Source organism: Hyla sarda, chromosome 2, assembly GCF_029499605.1.
Source record: "Hyla sarda isolate aHylSar1 chromosome 2, aHylSar1.hap1, whole genome shotgun sequence".
In the NCBI taxonomy this organism is placed as follows: Eukaryota; Metazoa; Chordata; class Amphibia; order Anura; family Hylidae; genus Hyla; species Hyla sarda.
Window position 1 is genome coordinate 46,716,916 of NC_079190.1, and position 20,344 is coordinate 46,737,259.

Here is a 20,344-nt window from a genome sequence, read left to right on the forward strand (position 1 = left end):
TGATGAGGTGAAATTTAAATAAAAAAAAATTATAATTTAGCACGTTTGGTGGTTTTCTTTTTTACTCTATTTACCTTGCGGTCAAGCTAACATGTTTTGATATTAAGTTTGGCCTGATTACAGCAATACCAAATTTGTATAGTTTCCGTCACATTTTACTATTTTTACAAAAATTTTTAACTTTCGATCTAGCCCACCAGGGAGCATTTACATGTCCCCTGACAGCGGCGATTTAAAGGTTTAATAGCCACCCGCGATGATCGCCACGTGTCGGCTATTAGCGGTGGCATCCAGCTACTTAAATCAGCAAGGGGCCACCGGGTATAGTGCGGGTTCGAGTCAGGAACCTTCTCCATACACCCTGAAAGCTGCCGTACTTGTCGGAGGCTTTCAGGTCCTGCCTTGCTTGCCGAAAGCAGAGCTATGGTTTTTTGGGGGGCATGTCACATTTAGGAAGCCCCTATGGTGCCAGAACAGCTAAAAACACCCCACATGGTATACTCTTTGGGAAAGTACACCCCTCAAGGAACATAACAAGTGGTACAGTGAGCCTTAACAGTGTAAGGGTGTAGCGTAGTGTTTTTAGGGTACACTCACATGGGCCAGGTTTACAGTGAGTTTCCCGCTGCAGCGGAATATTTGCCACATCTCAGACTTGAAGCGGGAAACTTGCTGTAAACCCCGCCTATGTGAATGTACCCTGACAGACGTTTCTGCTGGGAGTTGCAGTGATTGGGAAACACTGAGTTAGTTAACAGACTACCGCAGTGTTTCTGCACCACTGTCTGTTTCCTAACTCAGTGTTTTCCAACCCATGTGCTTCCAGCTGTTGCAAAACTACAACTCCCAGCATGCATGGTCGGTCAGTGAATGCTGGGAGTTATAGTTTTGCAACAGAAGTAGGCACACAGGTTGGGAAACACTGAGTTAGGAAACAGACAATGTTTCCCAACCAGTGTGCCTCCAGTTGTTGAAATAATACAATTCCCAGCATGCCCAGAAAGCCAAAGGGCATGTTGGGAGTTGTAGTTATGCAACAACTGGAGGAGAACAATTTGGATACCACTGTGTAGTGGTGTCCAAACTGTAGCCCTCCAGATGTTGCAAGACTTCAACTCCAAGCATGCCCAGACTGTCCAGGCATGCTGGGAGTTGTAGTTCGGCAGCGTCTGAAGGGCCAGATATTGCCGAACTAAAACTCCCAGCATGCCTGGACAGTCTAGGCATGCTTTGAATTGACATCTGGAGCGCTACAATTTGGAGACCACTATACAGTGGTGTCCAAACAGTGCCCTTCCAGATGTTACAAAACTACAACTCCCAGCATGCAGAGACTGTCCAAGCATGCTGGGAGTTGTCGTTCTGCAACTTCTGAAGGGCCAGATGTTACAGAACTACAACTCTCAGCATGCCTGGACGGTCTGGGCATGCTGAGAGTTGTAGTTTTGCAACTTCTGGAAGGACAGTGGTCTCCAAACTGTGGCCCTCCAGATGCTGCGAAACTACAACTCTCAGCATGCCTTTGCCTGTCTTGGCATGCTGGGAGTTGGTTTTGAAACTCCTAGATACAGCAGTGAAGATCACTTTACGGTAATCTTCACTGCTGTATCTGGGAAGCCGCCCCCTCCACTTGCCTGCGCCTCCTGTCAGCCGCCGGTCCATGGTCCCTGGTCCCCGCCACATCCACAGGCCCCCCGCACATCACCGCCATCTTCCCCCGCTCTGCCCTGACATCCAGGGGCGGGCAGAGAGGGGGAAATTAACTTTCACCCCTGCCATGCGATTTGCCGATCAGTCCTGATCGGCTAATGCAGGGGATAGGAGGAGGTGGCACCCTGCCACCTCGCTCCTATCCTTTAGGATGATTGGGGCTGTCTGACAGCTCTGGTCATCCTTATTTTCCGGGCTATCTGGTCATCAGAGACCCGATCAGCCCGGAATCCGGAAAAAGACTTAATAAACAAACAAAACAAAAAAAAACTATAAACTACATGCTCAAAAATTAGTATGTTTAAAATTGGCACCTAATGACCCCTATAACTACTTTAATTTTTCTATGTAAGGGGCGGTATGAGGGCTCATTTTTTACACCGGTACTGTTTTTATCGGTACCATTTTTTGTTTTGATGGGACTTTTTATGCTTTTTATTAATATTTTTATGGTGTATGAACTGACCAAAAATGCACAATTTTGGTATTTTTTTTTTTCGTGTATGCCCTCAACCGTGTGGTTTAGATAACCTAATATTTTAATAGTTCAGACATTTACGCAAGCGGCGGTACCACATATGATTTTTATGCTTTATTGCATTATTTTATTTAAAAAAAAAAATGGGAAAAGGGGGTGATTTAAACTTTTAACAGGGAAGGGGTTAATGAACTTTTATTACTTTCCAAAGGATAGGTTATAGATCGCAAGCAGGTGGGGGTCGCTCGGACCCCCCCCTTGCGATCTGTAACTTATCCCCTATCCTTTGGATAGAGGAGAAGTTATATTGCACTACAGGTGTCCTTAAGTTTTTTTATTTTTATTTTAATTTTTTTTGGCCCCCATATGGGGCTAAAACATGCAATCTTCTGATTGCATATACTGATCAGTGCTCTGCCATTGCAAAGCATTGATCAGTGTAAGCGGCAATCTGCTGCTCAAGCCTTCTGCGCAGGCATGGACCATAGATCACCGATCGGACAGCGGAGAGGCAGGTGAGGACCCTCCCGTCGCCTGGCAAGCTGATCGGGACATTGCGATTTTGTCGCGATAGTCCCGATCAGCTCCGCTGAGCTGCCGGGATAGTTTTACTTTCAGTTTAGATGCTGTAATCAACTTTGATCGCGGCATCTAAAGGGATAATGCCAAGCATCGGCCCGATCGGCGGTGCCCAGCATTAGCCGTGGGTCCTGGCTGTCTGTAGCAACCGTCACCCACGGGGTTTTACTTTCTCTGCTTGTGAGAAACCTGTTAGTGGGATCAGGGCAGACAAATACGCCCGAGTCCTTAAGGACTCTCGAACGGGGGCATTCCTGTATGCCCTGCTTCCTTAACTGGTGCCAGAAAGTTAAACAGATTTGTACATTACTTCTGTTTAAAAATGTTAATACTTCCAGAACTTATCAGCTGCTATATGCTCCACAGAAAGCTCTTTTCTTTTTTGAATTTATTTTCTATCTTACCACATTGCTCTGGTGACACCTCTGTCCATGTCGGGAACTGTCCAGAGCATGAGCAAATCCTCACAGCCACCTATCCTGCTCTGGACAGTTCCTCAGTAAGTGAGGGTGGGCTAGCACTCTGTGCTTTCTCCTGTCTGACCACTGAGATGTTACTGTTTTCTGACGACACCACTGGGTCCCGACCATTCCCATTGACTCGAATTGGGTCTGTTTGGGATCTGGTAGTTTACCAGCTATAAAAAAATAAAAATTATAAAATTGCAAGCGCTTAATGGGTATTAAGTGCATGTTTTCCCATATGGATAGGGGATAACACGTTGAGATGGGAATTTAATTCTTAGTTGCTGCTTTTAGTGAGTGGTTGCTATTTTATAATAATGGCTTTGTTTTTTGTTTTTGTGTTTTTGTTAGGTTGCCTGGAATATACATGTGTCCTTTTAAAAGGGGCTGACAATTGACACAGATTCTGGTTCTCTATCTCATGCAATGGCTACAGGACTGAAAAATGTGGGCAATGCTTTTGGTGGCCCGGCTTCCTCTAAAACCTTCCAGACCACATCTGTTATAGTTGATGATGACGATGATGTTGTCTTTATTGAACCTGTGCAGGTGCCCCAGAATGCACCGCCTGCAGCTCCTAGAAGTGCAGGCTTTTCTTCAGCAACAAAAGAAAACCACAGGGCTGACTTGAAATTACACTCTTCCAGCAAAGACTTGGATACTAGCAAGGGAGCAATAAGTGAGACAATCATCATTGATGATGAGGAAGAACCTGAGCCCAGTCGTGTCCATGACAAAAATGCTTCCACTTTTACTAGTCGCAGACTTATTGACTCCAACAGACCAATTAATGTGGATTACCCATCTTCATCCAGCTTCTCAAGAAACAAACCAAATGCTGGCTTAATGAGTTCTGGTATTACTACTGAGCCTGACTCTGAAATACAGATTGCAAATGTCACCACTTTAGATTCTGGAATGAACTCTGTAAGTGATGGACACCATCAGACTTCAGAGAGTAGGGATATGAATCTGATGATCACACATGTCACATCACTGCAGAATCCTGGTATGGGAGATGTTCCTAATGGATTGCAGTCAGCTAGTTTTGGTGGCCATGTACCAACGTTCCCACCTTCAATTACCTCACAGACCAAGTCTACAATGGGACCTTATAATCCAGGAAGAATTAGTGTTGGTGGTGATGTCTTTCAAAATGGAGAATCTGCAACACATCATACTTCTGGTAAGTTAAATATACAGTAAATAATCAAGTAAAACTAGCAATGAATAAAATAAAAAAAAATACTGGCAAGTAGATTTCAAAATCCTACAGTAGTAATGCTTATTTAACATTTTAAAAACTTTTTTTATTCTTCCACCTACAGACCCATATGAGGGCTTATTTTTTTTTGCCTGACCAAATGTACTTTTTAATGTAATGGTAAAATTGATACATTATATTCTGTAGGTCAATGCGATTAGAAGCTCTCTAGTTTTTATTTTATGGTACTAATTTAAAAAATGCTAAATACAAAATGCTAAATTGGTATGCATAAAATTGTCCATTTCTGGTCACTAACTTTATTTTTCCGTATACAGCAATGTATGAGGGATCATTTTTGTGCTGTGATTTGTAGTTTTTCTCAATACTATTTTTGTTTTCATGGGACTTTTTTGATCGCATTTTATTATATGATGTGATTAAAATTTTTTATATTTGGAGCTTTTTTTTTATTTTCTTACGTTTACACTGTTAACCGTTCAGGATCATAAACATTATTTAATAGTTTAGACAATTATGCATGCTGTTATACCAATTGTGTTAATCATCTTTTTTATTTTTTTTTATTGAAAATAAGGGTGATTTGGTTTGATATCATTTTACAAATATTTATTCTTGATTTTACACTTTCTGCAATTATTAGATTGCATTCACTGTATAATGCTATGGCATAGAATTACATAGTTAGATTGGCGATCCACTGATATATAGCAAGGTTACAATCCAGCAGGTGTAAAGCACTACAGGGTGGCTCCCTTGTGTCTTGCTAGAGGTTCAGTCTCCCCAGCTCCATAGACCAATTCACATTAAGAAAAGACACTTCAACAGGGATTGCATTTAAATGTCAATTATCATCTATCGGCTCCATTGGGGGACACAGACTCTGGGTATATGCTGCGGTCTCTAGGAGGTTGACACTATGGTAACCAAAAAGTCGGCTCCTCCCAGCAGGATATACCCGCCTCCAGGCCAATGAGCAATTCAGTTTTTGCTTAGTGTCTTAAGGAGGTGGACATGGTCTGGTTTTCTCCAGACCAAGTCTCATATTTTTATTTTTATTTTCTTAGGTTTAGGGAATGTTAGTTCTTTATTCCTTTTTATTTCTGTTTTCAGGTGGGGACTCAGGAACGCAATGTTCACTGTTTCCCCATTGCGAGAGGTGGCAGGCATCTTGGATGTACTGTTAACCCCCTCTCACCAACGGTCAGCGCTTGGGGTTGTTCCTCATGGTTCCGGGTTCCCCTACCTCCCGGTTCGCCTCGCTATGAGCTTGGCTTGCCGCAGGTGAAAAGACTGACTGAAGACTACAGTCTGAAGACTTCTTTAGGTAAGTTCTTCAGCATGAGGTGAGTATCTTTTCTCCCTAGGTCTTGCAACAGCTTGAGACCCTCTGTTTTTTGGCCCTATACTGCAGAAGCTGGGGCTGGCCTGAGTTATCTTATTTCCCTGCAGGGGGATTGTTTTTATTATTGGGGGAGCAGTGACTACAGTACATGCACAGTAAGGGGGCACTTTATTAAGTGTGTGTGTGTTTTATAGTACACGCGCCGCAGGCTTCTCCATGCGGGCGGGTGCACTTTTTACTTTCACTTCGCCCGCTCCGTCCCCGGGCGCACAGAACTCACTGCAGGCGGTGTGTGCGCTCGGGGTTCGGAGCATAAGCGCCTCGGTAGCGCGAAATGGCCACCAATCAGCACGGTGGTGCCATGCAAGGGCCAATCACAGAGCTCCTTGCCCTGACCCGGCCTCTTTCTTCTACTGGCCGGTGTCTCTTCTCCGTTCCCTCAGCACGGTGCGGAGTTCTCCTTACAGCAGCTGCCTTGGGACACAGACTTGGGTGAGACTGTTCATTTTTTTTCTCATGTCCGTGCCCAGAACTGTTCCTCCCTCTAAGCAGATATCGGAAATATTAGTTACCCATTACGCTTGTAAAAACTGCTCTGCAAAAATGCCAGGTCCTGCTGAACCCACTTGTTCTGCCTGCTCCACTGCTCCCCCAGGACCCCCTGCTATTTTTAACCCAGGTGCCCCCTCAGGCCCGGTGGGTTTGGCTGCCCCTCCAGCCTGGGTTTCCTCCCTCTCCCAGTCTATATCCGGCTTAGCACAGGTCTCCCGTTCTGTGGTGACAGCCTTGGAGAGGTCTACCCTTCACCTGCCCTCTAGAAGGTCCCGTTCCCCTTCTCCCTATGCTTCGCATAAGCGTAATAGGGGTGTCTCCTCTGACTCGTCCCCCGAGTCTTCTGGTAGACACGGGCATTGCTCTCGCAGGTCTCGCCCGACCACTTCTTCAGGCCACACGCGTCACTCTTCCAGAGGACGTACCCATGGTCGCAGCTCTGGCTCCTGAGCCACGTACCAGGTCGGAGTCTCCCTCTTCCAGGGCCGCCTCCACTCGTTCGCACTCTCCTGGAGAGCTACCGGACGAGGGTTCCGATTCGGCATCCGATTCAGAGGACCGTTCGGACTCGGTGGACACGGTGAACTCATTGGGTATGGCCATTAGAGACACCTTTTAACCTAGAGGACCCAGGAACTTCGGACGCAGCTCCAGAAGTATCCTTTCATCGTGCCAGACCGGCACCAAAGGTGTTCAGCTCTCACGCTGAATTTGAGGCCATTCTAGAATCTGCCTGGAAGCACCCTGAGAAGAAGTTTCAGGGACTGAAGAAAGTCCAAGCACGATATCCTTTCGCCAAGGACCTGGTCTCCAAAGTGACTTCCTCTCCGTCGGTGGATCCTCCGGTTTGCCGCCTCTCTAAAGCTACTACTTTGCCGCTGGCAGATGCAGCTGCCTTCAAGGATCCTGCAGACAAAAAGGTTGAGTTGTTAGCGAAGTATGCCTTTGAAGCAGCGGGTTCTTCCCTGCTTCCAGCCTTCACCTCCACCTGGGTGTCTAAGGCCCTCTCAGTTTGGCATTCCCAACTCAGTCAGGGCATTCTTTCAGGTTTTCCCCCGGAAGAACTGTCTGCTCTGGCCCTCCAATGCTCCAAAGCTGGAGATTTCCTGTGTTCTGCTTCCTTGCACTCAGCTTGCTGCGCTGCCTTTGCCACCAGTAGTCTAGTGGCCCTCCGTCGTTCCATTTGGCGTAAAACTTGGAACGCGGACGCTGCATCTAAGAAGTCTCTCACCGAGATTCCTTTTACTCGCTCCCGACTTTTTGGCAAGCGCCTGGATGAGATTATCTCTGAGGAGACAGGGGGCAAGAGCTCTTTATTACCTCAAAACAAGTCTAGCACTTCCTTCCGCATGAAGTCTTCCTCCTTTCGGACGTCTGGCCCTTCTAAAGGGTCCAGCCAGGCGCCTCCACGGGACAAGAAGGTCCCCTTTTTTCAAGGCTCGTCCCTCGTGGAAGTCGGACACCAACCGTCCCGACCGTTTTGCGGCCAAATCGGGTAACCGCAAACCCATTTCTGCATGAAGGGACGCCCCCCACCCGCAGCTTTTTCTCGGGTGGGAGGTTGACTCTCTTGCTTTTTCGAGATGTTTGGACCACGCACATTCAGGACTCCTGGGTCAGGGACGTGGTATCCAACGAATTCCGGATAGAATTTGCCTCCCTTCCGAGGGATCATTTTTTCCAGTCCCGTGCTCCCCGGTCTCCCGTGCTTGCGAGGGAATTTCGGGAGGCTCTTCAGTTCCTTCAAAGGAACGCTTTCAGGGTTTTTATTACAATCTCTTCGAGGTCCCCAAGAAAAACGGTTGTGTTCGGCCAATCCTGGATCTCAAACGTCTCAACCAACATCTTCTGATCCTCCATTTTCGAATGGAATCTCTCCGTTCGGTGGTGGCATCTATGGATCAAGGGGAGTTTATTTCCTCGGTGGACATCAAGGATGCCTACCTTCACGTTCCAATTTTTCCCGGACACCTCCGCTTTGCGGTTCCGGAAGGTCATTATCAATTTGTGGCTCTCCCCTTCAGTCTGGCCACAGCGCCATGAGTCTTTACCAAGATTCTGGTGCCTGTGGTAGCTCTGTTACGGTCAAGAGGGGTCTCGGTGACACCCTACTTGGACGATCTTCTCATCAAAGCCCCCACAAGAGCCCAGGCTCTGGAGAATGTGAGCCTCACTCTTCAGACCTTATGTTGCTTCGGGTGGATGGTCAACCGAGACAAGTCGGTTCTCTCCCCCACCCAGTCTCTCGTCTTCTTCTTGGGGCTTCATTTCGACTCTGCCTCTGCTCTGATTCGCCTTCCGCTGGACAAACTTCTGGCCCTCTTGTCGGGAGTCCGCTCCCTCCGGACACCGTCCCCGGTCACCATCCGTACTTGCATGGAAGTCCTAGGTCGCATGGTGGCAGCCATGGAGGCCGTACCCTTTGCCTAGTTTAATTACCATCCTCTTCAGCTGACTATTCTTGCACGATGGGACAGGTCCCCTCTCTCTCTCGATCGCATGATTCTTCTTCCGCTCCGGACTCGGCGGTCTCTGCTCAGGTGGCTCCGCTCCCTTCTTCAGGGGTGTTCGTTCCTCCCCTCCACTGGCAGGTGGTCACGACGGGTGCCAGCCTGTCGGGCTGGGGGGGGGGGGGGGCGTTTTCATTTCAGGAATCGGACGGTTCAGGGCCTCTGGCCACCCCAAGTAGCCCTTCGTTCCATAAACGTTCTGGAATTGAGGGCGATTTATGTGTCTGAGGCATTGGGAGTCCCTGCTTCTGGGTCACCCAGTCCGTGTCCAGCCGGACAATGCCACGGCCGTATCAATCGGCAGGGTGGCACTCGCAGCTCAGCGGCCATGTCCGAGGTGTCAAAGATCCTCCTCTAGGCGGAACGAGTGGTTCCAGCCATTTCGGCGATTCACATTCCGGGAGTTCTCAGTTGGGAAGCGGATTTCCTCAGTCGGTCCTCAGCCGACCCCGGAGAGTGGTCTCTTCTCCCGGAGGTGTTCGCGCAGGTCTGCGACCTCTGGGGGACCCCGGACGTGGATTTCTTCGCGTCTCGACACAACCGGAAAGTTCCGAAGTTTGTGGCAAAGACGAGGGACCCCCTGGCTCTAGCCGTGGATGCCTTAGTAATTCCGTGGTCAGGCTTTGTCCTGCCCTACCTGTTCCCTTCTCTCCCTCTCCTTCCCAGGGTTCTGAGGAAGCTGAAGGCGGAAGGAGTCACCGCCATTCTGGTGGCTCCAGACTGGCCTTGAAGGGCATGGTACGCCGACGTGGTCTGGCTTCTGGACGACATTCCGTTCCGCCTTCCTCTTCGTCCAGACCTACTGTCACAGGGTCCCCTTTGCCACCCCAATTTACAGTCGCTGCATTTGACGGCGTGGCGGTTGAGACTGTGGTTCTAAGGGCCCGCGGCTTCTCTTCCCAGGTAATTCGCACCATGCTTAGGGCTTGCAAGCCCTCCACAATATTCACCCAGTGCAAAAAATTGTAGTCCACTAACTCAGCGCAGTGTCTTTAGAACATATTCATCCTGTTCTGGGGCATTCCGTTCCTGGCCGCCTCGAGTAGCTTCCCTGTGGGCTGATTCCAAGCGCTTGCTGGAGAGCAAGTAGGGGATGTTTCAGGAGTTGCCTCCCTTTCTCAACCTAACTTTCGTGCACCAATCACCAAAACATATACAGGTAAAGTCTCGCGAGATATTCCGGTCTAGAACATTAAAATGGTTTAAAAAGGAAAAAAAAAAGAAAAACATTCATATTTATATACAGTGTAAAAGTACAATGAACTGACCAAGAGAGTACCGTATTTATCGGCGTATAACACGCACTTTTTAGGCTAAAATTTTTAGCCTGAAGTCTATGTGCGTGTTATACGCCGATACACCCCCAGGGAAAGGCAGGGGGAGAGAGGCAGTCTCTGCACGCTTCTCTCCCCCTGCCTTTCCTGGGGTCTAGATCCCTGCTGCCGGCCCTTCTCTCCCCCTGGCTATCGGTGCCGCTGCTCGTTCTGTCCCCCTGACTATCGGTGCCGGCGCCGATAGCCAGGGGGAGAGAAGCGGCGCCGACAGCCAGGAGGAGAGAAGGGGCAGCGGCACCCATTGCCGGCGCCGCTGCCCCATTGCCTCCCCCCATCCCCGGTGGCATAATTACCATAAATATTGTTGCCTGGGTCGGGCCCGCGCTGCTGCAGGCCTCCGGCGTGCGTCCCCTGCGTCGTTGCTATGCGCTGCAGTGCATAGCAACGACGCAGGGGACGCACGCCGGAGGCCTGCAGCAGCGTGGACCCGACCCCGGCAACAGTTAAGTATGCCACCGGGGATGGGGGGGCAGCGGCGCCGGCAATGGGTGCTGCTGCCCCTTCTCTCCCCCTGGCTGTCGGCGCCGCTTCTCTCCCCCTGGCTATCGGCGCCGGCACCGATAGTCAGGGGGACAGAACGGGCAGCGGCGCCGATAGCCAGGGGGAGAGAAGCGGCGGCAGCAGGGCTCTAAACCCCAGGAAAGGCAGGGGGAGAGAAGCGGGCAGCGACGGCCTCTCTCCCCCTGCCTTTCCTGGGGGTGTATCGGGGTATACACGCGCACACACTCACCCTCATTTTACCATGGATATTTGGGTAAAAAACTTTTTTTACCCAAATATCCTTGGTAAAATGAGGGTGCGTGTTATAGGCCGGTGCGTGGTATACGCCGATAAATACAGTACTTTTTTTTATAAAAATTACAAAAATACATTAAAATTGCAGCTTTCATTAAAGGAGAACTCCGGAATAGGAAAATTATCGTCCATACTGTCGGCAGTAAAAAAAATAAACTGGTACATACCTTCCTTCGATCCTCCGGTAACTGGCTCCGGCCTCCACCGTGATCCTCTTCCTGGATGCCGGTGGTCGGCGAGTCATACTGCACTCAGCCAATCAACGGCCGCAGCGAAGTCCCGACTCAACCGGCGATAGGTTGAGCGGCAGTGTGAGAATCCTTCAAGACACACAATTCTTCACTACACTGGCACCTGCTGCTGGGGCAGAAAATGTCACACTGCCACTCCGCCTATCGTTGGCTGAGTTGGGACTTCGCTGCCTGCGGCTGGTGATTGGCTGAGTACAGTATGATTCGCTGGCAACCAGGAAGAGGATCACGGCGGAGGCCGGAGCCGGTTATCGGGGGAGCGAATGAAGGTATGTACCTGTTATATATTTTATTTTTATTTTTTTATTTTATTTTTTTACAGTCGGCAATATGGACAATAATTTTCCTATTCCGGAGTTCTCCTTTAATACCCTTCGGCGCCAGCATTCCCATTCTCTGTATCCAATATACTTCTCTCTGACTCAACCTCTTGTTTCCTATTATTTCCTTCAACTTCTTCCAACACCAGCCCTCTTAGTTCACATACCTGACTAGCTTTTGCCCGCGGCTTCGCTCGCGTTAAATTTGAGGTTACATAGATCTACTTTTTACGATCCTATAGTAATGAGGCTGCTCTGGGTAAAGTCTACGGGCATCCAAACAACCCAAATTCTTTTAACTTTGATCGCCGCGTCTAAAGAGTTAATGCCAGACATCTGCCGGAACGGCAATATCCGGCATTAGCCAAGGGTCCTGGCTGCTGATAGCAGCCGGGACCATGCCGGTATGATGCGAGCTGAGCTCGCTTCATAACCCTCCCGTGCCGCAGTGCCGGGTATATCTGGCGATCTGCGGCTGAGGGTTAATTCTTACAAAATTTGAACCCCCGTTTCACCCCTTCAGGAGTGGCCTTTTAGAAAATGTTAAAACACGTGTTTCTTTATTTTGAATTGTTATCCTAAAAACAAAGTTTCATGCTTCTAGCTTCAAAAATGACGGACATCCATACAAACTTTCAACCCCCTTGTCACCCACTTAACGAAAATGGACGTAAATGTACGTCATCAAGCCGTGGTACTTAACGCACCATGACGTACATTGACGCGCCGCCATGACTGCGAGCATCGGAACAGTGCTCGGCAGGCCCCAGCTGCAATCAGCAGCCAGGGACTCGCCGGTAATGGCGGATATCCGAGATCGCGCGGATGTCTGCCATTAACCCCTCAGATGCCGTCATCAATACAGTTAATGGCATCTGTGGTACTTTGAATGGACAATCGGATCACCCGCAGCGCTGCCGCGGCGATCTAATCATCCAGTATGGCGGCCAGAGGTCCCCTCACCTGGCTCCGGCTTTCTCCCGCAGTCTTCTGCTCTGGTCTGAGATCGAGCAGACCAGAGCAGAAGATCACCGATAACACTGATCAGTGCTATGCTCTATGCATAGCGCTGAACAGTATTGGCAATCAAATGATTGCTATAAATAGTCCCCTATGGGGACTATTAAAGTGTAAAAAATAAAAATAAAAAAATTGAAAACATTTGAAAAATCCCCTCCTCCATTAAACGTAAAAAAAAAGTCCAAAATTGCTGCTTTTTAGTCATATTATTCCAAGGAAAAAGTAATAAATAAACACATTATAAAAAGTAAAAACCTAAGCAAAAGTGTTACTGATAAAACTACAGATCATGGCGCAATAAATGAGCCCTCTTACCGCTCCATATATGGAAAAATTAAAAAGTTATAGGGCTATTTCAAACATACAAATTTTGTTAAAATGGTTTGAGATTTTTTTTTTTTTTTTTTAACTTTGTGTCTTACCCTCTTGCTTGAGGGTGTCAACGATGGCCTTCTGGACAGCAGTCAGGTCGGCAGTCTTACCCATGATTGCGGTTTTGAGTAATGAACCAGGCTGGGAGTTTTTAAAAGCCTCAGGAATCTTTTGCAGGTGTTTAGAGTTCGTTTAGAGAACCTTTTCATGATATGCTAATTTTTTGAGATAGGAATTTTGGGTTTTCATGAGCTGTATGCCAAAATAATCAGTATTAAATCATGAGAGCTTAGAAAATCTGCACCAATATCCACATGGTAGATTCTGCACTGTTTTTGAGATGGATTTTGCATGTTGGTTTTACTCAGATGCAGTTAAAGGGGTACTCCGGTGCTTAGACATCTTATCCCCTATCCAAAGGATACGGGATAAGATGCCTGACCGTGGGAGTCCCGCCGCTGGGGACCCCCGTGATCTTGCACACGGCACCCAGTTTGTAACCAGTCCCCGGAGCGTGTTCGCTCTGGGTCTGATTACGGGCCACCACACGGCGGGCGGCGTGTGACGTCACGCCTGTGCCCCCGTGTGACATCATGCTCCGCCCCTCAATGCAAGCCTATGGGAGGGGGCGTGATAGCTTTCACACCCCCTCCCGTAGGCATGCATTGAAGGGCGGAGCATGACGTCACACGTTGCCCGTAATCAGACCCGGAGTGAACACGCTCCGGGGACTGATTACAAACGAGGTGCCGCGTGCAAGATCACAGGGGTCCCCAGCGGCGGGACTCCCACGGTCAGGCATCTTATCCCTTATCCTTTGGATAGGGGATAAGATGTCTAAGCACCGGAGTACCCCTTTAAGAACCACCCAGCTTGATGCAAGATTTTCACCAAACAAATGTATATATATATATATATATATAATATAATATAATATAAAATTTATTTTATGGTACAAAAAGATAAATGTAAATGCTTCCAGAGCTGATACCCATGCCTCTTAATTTACACTCCAAACCTTTCTTTCTTCCTTTTTTAGATGCCTGGATATCTCAATCTGCATCCTTTCCTCGGAATCAGCAACCTGGTGTTGATACCATGTCACCAGTGGCCTCTCTTCCAAAACAAGTCTTGCAAACTCCCTCACAACAACAGCCTTCAAAAGCTGTTAAAGTCACTTGTGCAAACTGCAAGAAGCCGCTTCAGAAAGGGCAGACTGCATATCAGCGCAAAGGATCCACTCATTTGTTTTGTTCCACTACTTGCTTGTCATCCTTTTCACAAAAACCAGCTCCAAAGAAGCTCTGCACTATGTGCAAAAAGTAAGCAGCTGTGGTTTAAACATATTTTAGGCAAATGTCACATGGCAAAGAACAGAAATTCTTAAATTCCTGGCTGGCCAGAATTCCAATTTTTAAATGGGTTGTGCAAAATGGGTGGAAAAAGCTTTTTGGAATGAGGCTGTGTTGATGAACAGAATATAAGATCTGATAGGATAAGAAAATGTAGTATTCTAGGTGCCTATTTAAATTAATAGATTGTAACAGGGACACCTCATATCTTTTGGGCCATTCTTTCTCTGTGAATCTCACATGGGAAAACTGTGCTACTTGCTTTAATAGGGTGTATTGAGTGAAGTTGTCCATATAAACATAACATGTTAAATATGCCCAAAATCTTAATTGAAAAAAAAAAAAGTTTTTCTTTTTAAATGGCAACAAGAACATAAATGCAGTGTGAACCCACCCTAAACACTATACATAAGGAATTTGCATAATCAACAATTCCAAAATCTCTCAAGTACCAGAATTGCGGTCTATACTGATGGGAAACCATTAGAATATAAGAACAGTATGGAATTTATATTCTTACCAGCTGACAGTTTATTGCTGTGTGCATAATACATGCTCTTGCAATATTTGTGTGATGCCCTTCAGCGCATTCCAGAGCCTTCTATTACATGTAGTATAGATATAATTTTTTTTTTTAAATATTAAAAACACACCAGGTGTAAAATGTAATAAAGCCCAGCATGTATCCCAGTAGCATAGTATGATCACTTTGTCAGCATAAATTATTTTCTGAAGTTAAAGGGGGTTATCTAAAGTTTTAAACTTGTTAACTATCCCAGCTCTCACCCCTCCACCCCCTCCTCCTCAGGTGATCGGAGGGGAAAGGTGTATTTACTCAAAGAACCAGCGACTCATGTTCTTAACATTGGGGATCCCAGTATGTGAATCTGATTCTTGCCACCTATCCTGTTGGTAGGCGATAACTTTCATTGTCGGGATAATCCTTTTAAGCTTTCTTTGCAAGCTTTCCAATATGTTCCTGTTTGAGTGACTTATGCTTCTTGAAATGCTTTTTCTTTTTGTTTTTCAGAGATATTACAACAATGAAAGGTACAATTGTTGCTCAAGTAGATTCGAGTGAATCCTTCCAAGAATTCTGCAGCACCTACTGTTTATCATTGTATGAGGACAAGCAGAACTCTGCCAAAAATCAAAACAAGTCAAGGTGTACCATATGCGGCAAACTAACGGAGGTATATCGTTCTTTCATTCAGTGCGTCTTGGCAACCTGATGTGTTTTCCATGTGGAATAAGTGACATGCCACTTATAAGTGTGTGTATTTCAAATACGCAATGGAAAAAAAGTAATCTGTAGTGCTGTGTGTACGTGCATTTCCATTTTCTTGTTTATCCTGAAATGAAATATGCATGAAAAATATGCCACTTGAACACTAGGGCTATGTCCACAACGCAGAATTTCAGTGCTTCCGCTCATTCCATTCTGCCGAGCTGAGATTGGATTTTTGGCAGCGTGGATTGTGCGTGGAATTTTTGCTGAATTTATGCAGAATTTCCTGCACTCAACACACAGATTCCGGACGAAATTCAGAGTCCTATTGACTTAAATGGACTCTGCTGAGGAATTCAGCAAAAACTATTGACCTGTTCAATGTTTTTGCAGTTTTTACAGTGGAAATACTGTAAGATGAAACTTTGCTGTGTAAATTGGAAATTTCACTCACCACAATGTTAACCCTATGTAGCAGAATTTCCGTGCTGAATCTTTCCTCTGGATTCTGCATGGAAATTCTGCCTCTTGCTAAATCTATTTATGGGAGGACTCTGTGTATTTTTTATTCTGGTAATATATGCAGCAGATTACCCTATCAGACTTAATAAATTCCAGTCACATGCTGCAGTCTATAAACATGCTTTAGGTTTTCTGATTCATGGTATACTTGTTTTGTAGCAGATTTTCACTGTGGGTTTTATTTTTTAGTTATTTATTTAACAAACTTAGCATTATGCCTATTCTCTCTATTGGTAATATAGGCTGTGATTTTACAGAGCTCTAATTATGATTTTTGGCTTATATCCTTCCAGATTCGTCATGAAGTTAGCTTTAAAAACATGACACACAAGCTGTGCAGCGATCACTGCTTCAATCGCTACAGGATGGCTAACGGCTTGATCATGAATTGCTGTGAGCATTGTGGTGAATACCTGCCAAGCAAAGGAGCTGGAGACAATGTACTCATGGTTGATGGCCAATGGAAGAGGTTCTGCAGTCCAGCCTGCCTCAATGAATTTAAGCTGGTAAACTACTTTTCAAGTGTTCCCAACATATGCTTCTAGAAAGGAAAGAAAGTTCTCCATTGTGATAGTCACACACTGCTATGCAATTTGTACCAGGCGCCTTTGACACTGAACATGTGAAACAGAGTGGGAACCTGCATTAACTGTTTCCAAACGATGTGGGGCATGGTATTGCCTGTTAACCAGCCCCAGTGCATTATTGACTCTCAGGTCTGTAACAAAAAAAAAACAAACAAAAAAAAAACAAAAACAAGCCATAAAACATTAGGATCCTTTCAAGAAGAGTTACTACTAAACCATTTATTAATATTGAGAATGCCTACTCTTCATTTGTTATCCCTGCTTGTAGATCTGATATTAACATCAATAATTATGGGACAAAGAGGCGATTACCTACCACCTTTTGTCTTTACCAATGCCTTTTATGTTTTGATGTTCTCGGCAAAACACATTTTGTAATATCATAAGTATTCATTTGAAATATGCATCTTGTTCATTTGGAAATATTTTATTATTTTGGTTTTTGCAGTGCTACCCTTTGTTGCATGTTGCAGTTAGTCCTGGTAACGAAGATTTGCGTTGAAGTAGATAGGGGATTGTTTCTGTGTTCACAACACATTTGGATCAGCTTTGCTGTGACCACTAAAGTCCTAGATTACTTTTATTAGCTTTAAAGTTCAGAGGGAATATAGGGATTGCTTTTAAGTGTTTTGATGTAAAATAACATTTACTTTTTATCCATTTTTTTGCATCAGGGCTCGAATTTGAAAACTTTGCTTAATTACTGAAAAGTTTTCTACAGGTACATATAGAAGAAATTTTCCCCTGCAACGCTGCAGCGAAATCCATATGTGCTCTATATTTAGTTCACCCTTGCTACATTAACAGTAGTCAAATCTTTAGCTGGCTCATATTTCCACACCAGAAGTCATTATATGGAGTTTCGTAAAATCTTCTGGTTTCTGTAATTCACTGGATATTACCTGTGCAAATATTTGGGTAAAATGTGCAGCATTTGTACCACGTATAAGGCTATCAGGGTTTTAGTAGTGCATTAATCAGATTGGAGTATTTCTAGTTGTTTCTTTTCAGAGGGCCAATTACTCTCTCTCGTTTACCATAGGTTTAGGTTTCGGCTGATCTGAATTTGCTTTTATAGGGGCCAACCCCAGCTTGACACAAGCCAACCTGGTAGTCAACTGATGGTCTCAGGGCCAGCTTATGACACCCCCTCTGGGTTGATTTGCGATTACATGTTTCCCCCACTGCTGGAGACATCGTAAGTTGTGGTGGCATTTCACATGATTGGCTGGCCATCTAATATATGGACATGCTATGTCCACCAGCGCAGACGCTGCTAATGCTTGGTGGCTTTTGACTCTCCATAATGGGGTCTATTGAAAAGCAGCTGTTGTTGGGAGACAGCCTGGTTCAACGACTGTCTTCCAACAGTTCTCTGATGTATATGGTAATTTTTACAGTAGATTTCAGACTTGATTAAAAAAATGGAATTATTTTTCTTAAAAAGTATCATTTAAGTTTTAGTTAAGATCATTAATGATACTATTATTCACTAATTTGCTAGGGTTGTATGTTTTTTTGTTTTTGTTTTTTTCGAGATAGAACTTTGCAGCAAATAGACCAAAAATAGCGTTTGCTTATTTTTTTTTTTTTTGGTTCTGATGTTCAGACTTTCTACTTAAGTTTAAATGTTAAATCTTATGTATGTTTATATATAATATTTTTTTCAAATACATTCTAGGAGTGAAGGGATTTTCCAGGTAAAAATTTTTTTTTTGCTGAGCTTGATAGATTTAACTTAAAGGAGAAATGTGGTGGTACACTTTAAACATTCCCTGTGTCCGAGCTGCAAAAAGAAAAACCTATTAACTCACCTTCCTATGCTCTCCAGTTGCGCTGATATTGGCATGCCGGTCCTCCAGTGCTGGTCTGCTTCCTGTGGACGGTGAGTGTTACTGCGCTCAGTATATCGCTGGCCGCAGCGATGTCTCGCCTTCACCAGTGATAGGCTGAGCCCACTGTCTTGTAAGGAGCCTGGGCCCCACCTTCTCCCTGCTGCCTGTACTCCTTACATGACAATGAGCTCAGCCTATCACCGGCCGAGGCAGGACATTACTGCAGCTGGCGATACACTGTCTGCAGTGTGATGTTTCGAGCCTAAGAAGCTGGGACCTGAGCAGCGCCGGAGGAATGGGACTCCGATATTGGCGCAACGGGGAGAACGTAGGAAGGGGAGTAAAACTTATTTATTTTTTATTTTTTTTTCTTGGTTTTGTTTTAAGTTTTCTGCTGCATTTCTCCTCTTAAAGATGGTTGCTGCTTTAGTCCGATACTCTGAGCTGTTTTCACCGTCAGTCACGTGACTATTCAATAAGTTGGTATTCAGGGTAAATACCTCCTGTCGTTTGGCCTAATGCGTCTCCCTCCCCTTAGTGGACACATCACAGCAACATGTTGGGACCAGATTACATTCCTATTCCTTGTGTGTCCTTCGTTTTTCCCATTTAAGGCACGCTGTGCAGTCAAGGTGCACTGCAGGTATTGCCATACACCTAGCTGTATTCTGAACAATTTGATTGTCTCTCTTCCCCAATCACTCAATACACTTGGATCCTTTGCTGGGCATGCATCTGTTTCTTGTGGAGAAAGGGGGGGGGGGGGGTAACCTGCTGCCAGGCACTTCTTTCTGATCTCAAAACGATTGGACAGATAAAATTTTACCTACTTAACCTCCATTACCTTGAAGTCCTCCAATGGAGTTCTGGCAATACAAATTTTAGGACAGAGTATCTGAGGGGCACAGTGCACATTTATAGGTATGTAGTCCAGAGCTTTTATTTAAAGTCTCACAAACCATATTACCCAGAAAAACAATTTAAAGTGCAGCAAATTCAGCTGTTTTGCTGTCTTGCATTGTCATACATAGTGCTTTCAGATGGCCATGACTGATTTCAATATGAACACATTAAAGCTTATATTTGTGTATGGTTACTTGGATCCATACAATATAGTGAATTTATGACAGCTGGGCTAAAGCATGGAACTACAGGGCTAAATCTTCACTGGTAACTCAGCAAGAAGTAAGATATTTTTTTGTAGTCTTGTACACTAAATAACCATTGTCCCAGTGATTCCTGGTAGTTTTTCTTTTGAATGTACCCTCTACTTCCTGAAAAAAAGTGATTTTATTATGATATGGAGGCAAGAAAACATATGTTAAATATTTGAAGCTAAATAAAGAGCTATCTGGCAAATATTGATTGTAATTTTAGCCAAGTGCGTGTTCTAATTACATTAATTTATTTTAAAAAAAATTCTTGTTTCTTATAGTAACTGTTTTTAGGGATCTGTCATCAGTGCAATCTGCGCTAACCTGTTGGTACAATCTTGTAGTGTGGCTGATTAAAATCATACTTACTGCTCCGTTCCTCCATTCTCCCATAATCCCCAGTCTTTGGTTAATGCAAATATGGAGCTCCATTCTGCAGAGTATTGGCACAGGTGAGGAACACCTTCCACCACAACACCTCCAACCCTGTACAAATAGGTTAGTGCAGATGACACGGATTCCCTTTTTAAAGGGCGCGATTGGGATTTAAAAAAATAATAATTTTAGAGCTCGAAACGGGATAAAATTCGTTTATTTTAATATTTTTTATTTTACTCTTATTTTTTTTTTTTGCCAGTTCTTAGGACATTTTTCTAAAAATACTGGAAAGCCATTCTAATGACTTTTCTTGATTGGTTGACTGGTCAGCCG

The 20,344-nt window shown here is 45.3% G+C and overlaps 1 protein-coding gene across 3 annotated transcripts in view; it reads left to right on the forward strand.

Annotated features, from left to right (window-relative positions):
- The window catches only part of ZMYM2 (zinc finger MYM-type containing 2), a 122,453-nt gene that overhangs the window by 23,639 nt on the left and 78,470 nt on the right, over positions 1 to 20,344 (forward strand). For all 3 annotated transcript variants that reach the window (XM_056561712.1, XM_056561711.1, XM_056561713.1), the window contains exons 2-5: positions 3,583 to 4,417; positions 13,995 to 14,277; positions 15,338 to 15,500; positions 16,351 to 16,563. In XM_056561712.1, coding sequence (XP_056417687.1) covers positions 3,658 to 4,417; positions 13,995 to 14,277; positions 15,338 to 15,500; positions 16,351 to 16,563 — 1,419 coding nt within the window. In that variant the 5' untranslated portion in view covers positions 3,583 to 3,657. The remainder of the gene's footprint in view (positions 1 to 3,582; positions 4,418 to 13,994; positions 14,278 to 15,337; positions 15,501 to 16,350; positions 16,564 to 20,344) is intronic.